An 11384-nucleotide genomic window follows, 5' to 3' on the forward strand; every position below is an offset into this window, starting at 1 on the left:
TAATATATTATTATTATTATTATACTATAATATAATATATTATTATTATTATTATTATTATACTTTAATATAATATGATTATTATAGTATAATATAATATCCCATTTCTGCTGATAGATGTTTCATACTGCTCCTTTAAATAAAATGAGTAAAGGAAATGAGAGGTAACTGAACATGTGATCTCTGCTGATCAATACGCAGCTGATCAATACGCAGCTGATCAATACGCAGCTGATATGTGTCTGATATGTTGTAGAAGTGATCAATACTCCGACTGTTGATCGTTCATGATGATTTCTGCAGAAGCACTGAACTCTGGGAATCTGTTACCATGGAAACTGAAGTGAACACCAGGAGGAGGTGTGATGAAGCTAAGCTAACGCTAACGTTCAGCTGTGACTCTGTAGTTCCCATCAACTCTTATAAAACTACATTACCCTGCTTGAACGTTTGTTTGAAGCTCGTCGAGTCGTCGTCCAGACTGAAATCAGTCAAACGGAGTCGGACGATATAGAAGAGAAACGTCTCGGAGACGGAGAGAAAGGGATGCTAATAGTTAGCCTTGTGCTAACACGGCTAACTATTAGCATCATTTACTCTGAAACGTTTCTCACACTGAAGCTCGCTGGAGACGCCAGTCAGTCTGTCCTCTCACATGTAACCATAACAACAGCTAGCATTAGCCTCCAGCTAACTCCCTGACCTCATCATGACCTCATCATGACCTCACACGACCTCATCATGACCTCATCATGACGTCATCATGACCTCACCATGACGTCATCACTAAAAGGGTCTCAGAAATTAATAATCATATTCAACCCTCTTTGTTTTGCTAACGTGCTAAGCTAGCTAACGTTATGAGCATCATGAAGGCGCGTCGGACCGCCGTCTTCACGCCGTCTTCACGCCGCTGAAGTTCCGACATGCCTCCTGTAGCCGAGTCTTTGGTGAAATGCATCCTGGGAGTCGTAGCTGACTGAACCTAGGCTACTTTTCCCATCATGCAACATGGCGGGGCTTCACTCTGGAGTGACAGCAGCAGGGGGCGGGGCTTCACTCTGGAGTGACAGCAGCAGGGGGCGGGGCTTCATTCTGGAGTGACAGCAGCAGGGGGCGGGGCTTCACTCTGGTTCGCCGTTAACGAGTTGATGAATCAGAAAATATCCAGAAACTAAAGTTCAAATGTAAAAACTCTAAAAGAAACTAACTTCCTGTCTGTGTGAGCACGAACGGAGCGGGTGGAGTCAGGTGGAGTCAGGTGGAGTCAGGTGGAGTGAAACATGGACAAGGTCAAAGGTCAAAGGTCAGCAGCCTCCATGATACAGAAACCAAAAAGCCAAAAGTCCTGAAAGAATCCCTGAAAGCTGCTCTGAGCTCAGCGCTGGGCTGCAGGAAGCTGATTGGTTGATATTAAAAAGGGGCGGAGCCAAACATCACAGGTGCTGCCAGTCGATGGCTACCAGCGTCTGATTGGCCTCCTGAGCGTGACCGATGACCTCAGCGACGCCATGCTGACGCCAGAGACGCTCGATCTTCCTGTAACGCTCCGCACAGAGATGGAGGGGGTTCCCCCGCCTATAGGAACACAAACAAACAAAGACAGGTGAAGACAGGTGAGGACAGGTGAGGACAGGTGAAGAAAGGTGAGGACAGGTGAGGACAGGTGAAGACAGGTGAGGACAGGTGAAGACAGGTGAGGACAGGTGAGGACAGGTGAAGACAGGTGAGGACAGGTGAAGACAGGTGAAGAAAGGTGAGGACAGGTGAGGACAGGTGAAGACAGGTGAGGACAGGTGAGGACAGGTGAGGACAGGTGAAGACAGGTGAAGACAGGTGAGGACAGGTGTAGACAGGTGAGGACAGGTTAAGACAGATGAGGACAGGTGTGGACAGGTTAAGACAGATGAAGACAGGTGAGGACAGATGAAGACAGGTGAAGACAGTTGAGGACAGGTGAAGACCTACTTGAGTCCCTGGTCGGTCTCTCCGTAGTCGTCCAGGTACGGTGGAGGGTAGAAACAGCCTTTAGTTTTACCGGCTACAAACAACACCTGGCTCTCTCTGACCCTGCACGCACGCACGCACGCACGCACGCACGCACGGCACGCACGCACGCACGCACGCACGCACGCACGCACGCACGCACGCACACACACACACACACACACACACACACACACACACACACACAGATGGAAGGTCAGGTACAGTAACATCTATATTAGCAGCAGCAGTACTAGAGGACAGGTGTGTTACCTGAGGACAGGTGTGTTACTACAGGACAGGTGTGTTACCTGAGGACAGGTGTGTTACCTGAGGACAGGTGTGTTACTAGAGGACAGGTGTGTTACCTGAGGACAGGTGTGTTACTAGAGGGCAGGTGTGTTACCTGAGGACAGGTGTGTTACTACAGGACAGGTGTGTTACCTGAGGACAGGTGTGTTACCTGAGGACAGGTGTGTTACTAGAGGACAGGTGTGTTACCTGAGGACAGGTGTGTTACTAGAGGGCAGGTGTGTTACCTGAGGACAGGTGTGTTACTACAGGACAGGTGTGTTACCTGAGGACAGGTGTGTTACTAGAGGACAGGTGTGTTACCTGAGGACAGGTGTGTTACTAGAGGACAGGTGTGTTACCTGAGGACAGGTGTGTTACTAGAGGGCAGGTGTGTTACCTGACGACAGGTGTGTTACTAGAGGGCAGGTGTGTTACCTGAGGACAGGTGTGTTACCTGAGGAAGAGGCCGAGGCCGGCTCCACAGATGAAGGTGTGAGCGGTGCAGGCTCCTACGTCCTCTCCGTCCACCTCCGTCTGACAGCAGTAACTCTGAGAACACAGCATGGAGCCACAGACCAGACACAGGGTGGGAGCTCTGGACTTATCACCTCCAGACCGAGGACACCTGCACAGGTAACACATGTAACATAGGTAACACAGGTGAGATACAGGTTGATATATACACACAGGTTACACAGGCTACACAATTACAGGCACGGGTGAGATGTGTATATATATATATATATATATATATATATATATATACACTATGTATGTATAATGTTTAATCGGACTGAAGAAAGCTGTGGAACCTCGCCCGCAAACAGGAAACCCAGGCCCTTCTGGAGCCAGACACCTGGGAGCGGAGCTGGGAGGGGAGCTAGGAGGGGAGCTGGGAGGGGAGCTGGGAGCGGAGCTGGGAGGAGAGCTGGGAGGGGAGCTGGGAGGAGAGCTGGGAGGGGAGCTGGGAGCGGAGCTGGGAGGAGAGCTGGGAGGGGAGCTGGGAGGGGAGCTGGGAGCGGAGCTGGGAGGAGAGCTGGGAGGGGAGCTGGGAGCGGAGCTGGGAGGAGAGCTGGGAGGGGAGCTGGGAGCGGAGCTGGGAGGAGAGCTGGGAGGGGAGCTGGGAGGGGAGCTGGGAGCGGAGCTGGGAGGAGAGCTGGGAGGGGAGCTGGGAGCGGAGCTGGGAGGAGAGCTGGGAGTGGAGCTGGGAGCGGAGCTGGGAGGGGAGCTGGGAGGGGAGCTGGGAGCGGAGCTGGGAGGGGAGCTGGGAGGGGAGCTGGGAGCGGAGCTGGGAGGGGAGCTGGGAGGGGAGCTGGGAGGAGAGCTGGGAGTACTGTGAGTACTGTGTGTACTGTGTGTACTGTGAGTACTGTGAGTACTGTGTGTACTGCGTGTACTGTGTGTACTGTGTACTGTGTGTACTGTGTACTGTGTACTGTGTGTACTGTGTGTACTGCGTGTACTGCGTGTACTGTGTGTACTGTGTGTACTGTGTGTACTGCATGTACTGCGTGTACTGTGTGTACTGTGTACTGTGTACTGTGAGTACTGTGTGTACTGTGAGTACTGTGAGTACTATGTGTACTGTGAGTACTGTGTACTGTGTGTACTGTGAGTACTGTGTACTGTGAGTACTGTGAGTACTATGTGTACTGTGAGTACTATGTGTACTGTGTGTACTGTGTGTACTGTGAGTACTGTGAGTACTGTGTGTACTGTGAGTACTGTGAGTACTGTGTGTACTGTGTGTACTGTGAGTACTGTGTATACTGTGAGTACTGTGTGTACTGTGAGTACTGTGTGTACTGTGAGTACTGAGTACTATGTGTACTGTGTGTACTGTGAGTACTGTGTGTACTGTGTGTACTGTGAGTACTGTGTGTACTGTGTGTACTGCGTGTACTGTGTGTACTGTGTGTACTGTGTGTACTGTGAATACTGTGTGTACTGTGAGTACTGTGTGTACTGTGTGTACTAGTACTAACGTGAAGCTGGAGGCCTGGTTGATCAGGACGCTGTAGTCTTCTGGTAGTTCGATCAGCCGGTTGGATTCTCTGGGGAACCTGACGATGACTCCGCCCCCCTGCAGGGTCCCTCTCACACCTGGATGACAACACCACCTGTAACAAACACACACACACGCATATGGGAGATTGAGGCGTGATGACCATCATCATTAAATCTGTTCAGGAGGAGGATGACCTCATTAACATACTCTATGACCTCATCAATGACCTCATCAAGGACCTCACTGCATGCCCCCCCCACACTTTACGGCCACGTCCCACTTTCGTCCCTGTCTCCCTGCTCCTAATGTTGTCCTGTCTCCCTGCTCCTAATGTTGTCCTGTCTCCCTGCTCCTAATGTTGTCCTGTCTCCCTGCTCCTATTGTTGTCCTGTCGTCCTGCTCCTATTGTTGTCCTGTCTCCCTGCTCCTAATGTTGTCCTGTCTCCCTGCTCCTAATGTTGTCCTGTCTCCCTGCTCCTATTGTTGTCCTGTCTCCCAGCTCCTAATGTTGTCCTGTCTCCCTGCTCCTAATGTTGTCCTGTCTCCCTGCTCCTAATGTTATCCTGTCTCCCTGCTCCTATTGTTGTCCTGTCTCCTTGCTCCTATTGTTGTCCTGTCTCCCTGCTCCTAATGTTGTCCTGTCGTCCTGCTCCTATTGTTGTCCTGTCTCCCTGCTCCTAATGTTGTCCTGTCTCCCTGCTCCTAACGTTGTCCTGTCGTCCTGCTCCTATTGTTGTCCTGTCGTCCTGCTCCTATTGTTGTCCTGTCTCCCTGCTCCTAATGTTGTCCTGTCTCCCAGCTCCTAATGTTGTCCTGTCTCCCTGCTCCTATTGTTGTCCTGTCTCCCTGCTCCTAATGTTGTCCTGTCTCCCTGCTCCTATTGTTGTCCTGTCGTCCTGCTCCTATTGTTGTCCTGTCTCCCTGCTCCTAATGAATAATAATAATAATAATTATAATAATAATTACAATAATTATAATAATAATAATAATAATAATTATAATAATTATAATAATAATTACAATAATAATAATAATTATAATAATTATAATAATAATAATTATAATAATTATAATAATTATAATAATAATAATAATAATAATAATAATAATAATAACAGCCACCTCACTAAAGTTAAAACTAAACACAAACACAACACAAACGAGACAACGTTGTGTGTGTGTGTCCAGCAGTGAGTGTGTGTTACCTGTGTATGAGTGTGTCCATCAGTGTGTGTTGGTGGAGTGTCAGCAGGTTGGAGGGCAGACTGAGGAAGCAGCAGAGAGACTCCCACTGAGCAGGACCTGCTACACACACACACACACACACACACACACACACACACACACACACGATAAACAGTGTTTCTTAGAGACTGAACCGTCTGGTGTGTGTTACGTTAGTCATCTCAGATGTGTGTGTGTGTGTGTGTGTGTGTGTGTGCGTGTGTGTGTGTTGTTACCCAGCAGGTCAGCCGGTGGCGCCGTAGAGTTCAGGTAGTGGAAGAAGAGGGCGGCGGCTCGGAGGAACGGCAGGACGCCGGCTTTAACACAACGAAACAGCTGCCAGCCAGATGTGACCTCAGGTAACACACTGGCACACACACACACACACACACACACACACACACAGATTAATGGACAATAAATAAATGTTCAGCTAGCCGTTCATCGTTGGTCATCAGAGCTGCGTCCATAGCAACGGTCTGTTATACATAGCAACGGTCTGTTATACATAGCAACAGTTTGTTATACATAGCAACAGTCTGTTATACATAGCAACGGTCTGTTATACGTAGCAACGGTCTGTTATACATAGCAACGGTCTGTTATACTTAGCAACAGTCTGTTATACTTAGCAACGGTCTGTTATACTTAGCAACGGTATGTTATACTTAGCAACAGTCTGTTATACTTAGCAAAGGTCTGTTATACGTAGCAACTGTCTGTTATACGTAGCAACGGGCTGTTATACGTAGCAACGGTGTGTTATACGTAGCAACGGTCTGTTATACGTAACAACGGTCTGTTATACGTAGCAACGGTCTGTTATACTTAGCAACAGTCTGTTATACTTAGCAACGGTCTATTATACGTAGCAACGGTCTGTTATACGTAGCAACGGGCTGTTATACGTAGCAACGGTCTGTTATACGTAGCAACTGTCTGTTATACGTAGCAACGGTCTGTTATACGTAACAACGGTCTGTTATACTTAGAAACAGTCTGTTATACTTAGCAACGGTCTGTTATACGTAGCAACGGTCTGTTATACGTAGCAACGGGCTGTTATACGTAGCAACGGTCTGTTATACGTAGCAACTGTCTGTTATACGTAGCAACGGGCTGTTATACGTAGCAACGGTCTGTTATACGTAGCAACGGTCTGTTATACGTCTGTTATATGTAGCAGAACGGGTAAATCCTGCTTCATAGTACAGGGACCTGGTAGCAGGTGACTCAGCTGTGTGTTTCTGTGTGTGTGTGTGTGTGTGTGCTCACCTGCCCAGGTGTTTCCTCAGTGTGTTGTAGAGCTGACAGGTGAGCTCCTCTTCCTCTGATCCCCCACTGTCCTGATCCATACACACCTCCTCTACACAGACAGACAGGTGAGAGAGAGAGACAGACAGGTGAGACAGACAGACAGACAGACAGGTGAGAGAGACAGACAGGTGAGAGAGAGACAGACAGGTGAGAGAGACAGACAGGTGAGACAGACAGGTGAGAGAGAGACAGGTGAGACAGACAGGTGAGGGAGACAGACAGGTGAGAGAGACAGACAGGTGAGAGAGAGACAGACAGGTGAGAGAGAGACAGGTGAGACAGACAGGTGAGGGAGACAGACAGGTGAGAGAGACAGACAGGTGAGAGAGACAGACAAGTGAGAGAGAGACAGACAGGTGAGACAGACAGGTGAGAGAGACAGACAGGTGAGACAGATACAGACAGGTGAGAAAGAAAGACAGGTGAGACAGACAGGTGAGAGAGACAGACAGGTGAGAGAGAGACAGACAGGTGAGACAGAGACAGACAGGTGAGAGAGAGACAGACAGGTGAGACAGACAGGTGAGAGAGACAGACAGGTGAGAGAGAGACAGACAGGTGAGAGAGAGACAGACAGGTGAGACAGAGACAGACAGGTGAGAGAGAGACAGACAGGTGAGAGAGAGACAGACAGGTGAGACAGAGACAGACAGGTGAGAGAGAGACAGACAGGTGAGACAGAGACCAGGTCTCTGTACCAGGAAGCAGGATTCGGGGTTAGCGTGGTAACCTCAGGGTTTTCAGTCCTACGACGGTACATCTCCATGGTAACTGATGGTACATCACCATGGTAACTGACGGTACATCTCCATGGTAACTGATGGTATATCACCATGGTAACTGACGGTATATCTCCATGGTAACTGATGATACATCACCATGGTAACTGATGGTATATCTCCATGGTAACTGATGATACATCTCCATGGTAACTGATGGTACATCTCCATGGTAACTGACGGTACATCACCATGGTAACTGACGGTACATCTCCATGGTAACTGACGGTACATCTCCATGGTAACTGATGATGAACACCTGACCTGCTCCGGAGCAGGTGTCTTGATGACCAGCGTGGTAGGAGCGCTTACTGTGATAGTTGTTAGCGTGATGGCGGTTAGCGTTAGGGCAGTTAGCGTGATGGCGGTTAGCGTGATGGCGGTTAGCGTGATGGCGGTTAGCGTTAGGGCAGTTAGCATGATGGCGGTTAGCGTGATGGCGGTTAGCGTGATGGCGGTTAGTGTGATGGCGGTTAGCGTGATGGCGGTTACCGTGATGGCGGTTGGCGTGGTGGCGGTTATCGTGATGGCGGTTAGTGTGATGGCGGTTAGCGTGATGCGGTTAGCGGGATGGCGCTTACCGTGATGGCGCTCAGCGTGATGGTGGTTGTTAGGGCGGTTGTTAGGGTCAGTGTACCCCGGGGATGTACAGGACTCTGCAGTGCATATTAACGTGTGTGTGTGTGTGTGTGTGTGTGTGTGTGTGTGTGTGTGTGTGTGTGTGTGTGTGTGTGCGCGTGCGTGCGTGTGTGTGACTCACCTGTGGTGGAGGTGAGCAGGATCTGGACCAGGTGAGCCACAGTGACCAGGTGAAGCAGGTGAAGGTGAGCTGAGTCCACCACTCTCCGTCCTGGTTGGTCCAGACTGTGAACTGAGCTGTATGACATCACACTGTAGACCTGCAGAGAGAGACACAGTTAACTGATCTATACTGGTTCTATACTGGTTCTATACTGGATGTATACTGATCTACACTGGATCTGTACTGGATCTATACTGGTTCTATACTGGATCTATACTGGTTCTATACTGGATCTATACTGGTTCTATACTGGTTCTATACTGGATCTATACTGGACCTATACTGGTTCTATACTGGATCTATACTGATCTATACTGGTTCTATACTGGTTCTTTACTGGATTTATACTGATCTATACTGGTTCTATACTGATCTATACTGGTTCTATACTGGTTCTATACTGGATTTATACTGATCTATACTGGATCTATACTGATCTATACTGGTTCTATACTGGTTCTTTACTGGATTTATACTGATCTATACTGGATCTATACTGATCTATACTGGTTCTATACTGATCTATACTGGTTCTATACTGGATCTATACTGGTTCTATACTGGATCTATACTGGTTCTATACTGGATGTATACTGATCTATACTGGACCTATACTAGACCTATACTGGTTCTATATTGGTTCTATACTGGATGTAAACTGATCTATACTGGACCTATACTGGATCTATACTGGATCTATACTGGATCTATACTGGTTCTATACTGGATGTATACTGGCTCTATACTGGTTCTATATTGGATCTATACTGGTTCTATACTGTATCTATACTGGACCTATACTGGATCTATACTGGATGTATACTGGATATATACTGGTTCTATACTGGATCTATACTGGTTTTATATTGGATCTATACTGGATCTATACTGATCTATACTGGATCTATACTGGTTCTATACTGGACCTATACTGGATCTATACTGGTTCTATACTGGACCTATACTGATCTATACTGGATCTATACTGGTTCTATACTGGATCTATACTGGACCTATACTGGATCTATACTGGACCTATACTGGTTCTATACTGGTTCTATACTGGACCTATACTGTATCTATACTGGACCTATACTGGATCTATACTGGTTCTATACTGGACCTATACTGACCTAGACTGGATCTATACTGGACCTATACTGGATCTATACTGGTTCTATACTGGATCTATACTGATCTATACTGGTTCTATACTGGTTCTATACTGGACCTATACTGGCTCTATACTGGATCTATACTGGTTCTATACTGGTTCTATACTGATCTATACTGGACCTATACTGGATCTATACTGGATGTATACTGATCTACACTGGATCTGTACTGGTTCTATACTGGATCTATACTGATCTATACTGGATCTATACTGGTTCTATACTGGATGTATACTGGTTTTATACTGGATGTATACTGATCTATACTGGATCTATACTGGATCTATACTGATCTATACTGGTTCTATACTGGTTCTATACTGATCTATACTGGATCTATACTGGTTCTATACTGGATGTATACTGATCTATACTGGATGTTAACTGGTTTAAACTGGATATAAACTGGTTTAAACTGGATGTTAACTGGTTTAAACTGGATATAAACTGGTTTAAACTGGATATTAACTGGTTTAAACTGGATATAAACTGGTTTAAACTGGATATAAACTGGTTTAAACTGGATATTAACTGGTTTAAACTGGATATAAACTGGATATTAACTGGTTTAAACTGGATATAAACTGGATTTAAACTGGATATAAACTGGATATTAACTGGTTTAAACTGGATATTAACTGGTTTAAACTGGATATAAACTGGTTTTAAAGTGGGTTAAAGCCAGTTTAAACTGGTTTTAAACCGGTTTAAACTGGATATAATCTGGTTTTAAAGTGGGTTTAAGCCGGTTTAAAGTGGATATAAACTGGATATAAACTGGATATTAACTGGTTTAAACTGGATATAAACTGGTTTAAACTGGATTTAAACTGGATATTAACTGGTTTAAACTGGATATTAACTGGTTTAAACTGGATATTAACTAGGTTTAAAACAGTTTAAACTGGATATAAACTAGATTTATACTGAATATAAACTGGATATTAACTGGTTTAAACTGGATATAAACTGGTTTTAAAGTGGGTTTAAGCCGGTTTAAAGTGGATATAAACTGGTTTAAAGTGGATATAAACTGGTTTTAAAGTGGGTTTAAGCCGGTTTAAAGTGGATATAAACTGGTTTAAACTGGATATAAACTGGTTTTAAAGTGGGTTTAAGCCGGTTTAAAGTGGATATAAACTGGTTTAAACTGGATATAAACTGGTTTTAATGTGGGTTTAAGCCGGTTTAAAGTGGATATAAACTGGTTTAAACTGGATATAAACTGGTTTTAAGGTGGGTTTAAGCCGGTTTAAACTGGGTTTTAACTGGTTTAAAGTGGATATGAAGTGATGAAACTCACCAGCAGGTGAAACATGTCGATGTCGAGGATACAGGGAGTGTTTTCTACCTGAGAGTCTGGAACCAGGGCTACAAAACACACAACACAACACACACTGATTACAAACGTACTGTACACACCTGTGTGTGTATGTGTGTGTGTGTGTGTGTGTGTGTGTGTGTGTGTGTGTGTGTGTGTGTGTGTGTGTGTGTGTGTGTGTGTGTGTGTGTGTGTGTGTTACCTGCCAGCAGCCTGATGAAGTGTGTGTTGCTGGTTGCAGGTGAAGCTGCCGTCCAACAGGCTGAACTGAACCTGGTGAGAGAACTCAGACAGTCATCCTGTCACACACACACACACACACACACACACACACACACACACACACACACACACACACACACACACACACACACACAGGTGAACAGGTGAACAGGGGGACAGGTGAACACAGGGGGACAGGTGGACAGGTGGACAGGTGGAGAGGTGAACAGGTGAACAGGTGGACATGTGGACAGGT

The 11384-nt window shown here is 46.4% G+C and overlaps 1 protein-coding gene across 1 annotated transcript in view; it reads right to left on the reverse strand.

Annotated features, from left to right (window-relative positions):
* Window positions 1-245: 245 nt before the first annotated feature.
* Window positions 246-11384, reverse strand: part of LOC119484367 (E3 ubiquitin-protein ligase UBR2-like) — a 12995-nt gene continuing 1856 nt past the window's right edge. Inside the window, exons 6-15 of the mRNA XM_037763158.1 lie at window positions 11109-11205; window positions 10889-10956; window positions 8369-8507; window positions 6788-6878; window positions 5749-5879; window positions 5494-5593; window positions 4266-4400; window positions 2735-2905; window positions 1969-2070; window positions 246-1578 (exon numbers count right to left, since the gene is read on the reverse strand). Of these exons, the coding sequence (XP_037619086.1) occupies window positions 1437-1578; window positions 1969-2070; window positions 2735-2905; window positions 4266-4400; window positions 5494-5593; window positions 5749-5879; window positions 6788-6878; window positions 8369-8507; window positions 10889-10956; window positions 11109-11205 (1176 nt within the window). The 3' untranslated portion in view covers window positions 246-1436. The remainder of the gene's footprint in view (window positions 1579-1968; window positions 2071-2734; window positions 2906-4265; window positions 4401-5493; window positions 5594-5748; window positions 5880-6787; window positions 6879-8368; window positions 8508-10888; window positions 10957-11108; window positions 11206-11384) is intronic.

The sequence above is a fragment of the Sebastes umbrosus genome, unplaced genomic scaffold (genome assembly GCF_015220745.1).
Source record: "Sebastes umbrosus isolate fSebUmb1 unplaced genomic scaffold, fSebUmb1.pri scaffold_173_arrow_ctg1, whole genome shotgun sequence".
Lineage (NCBI taxonomy): Eukaryota > Metazoa > Chordata > Actinopteri > Perciformes > Sebastidae > Sebastes > Sebastes umbrosus.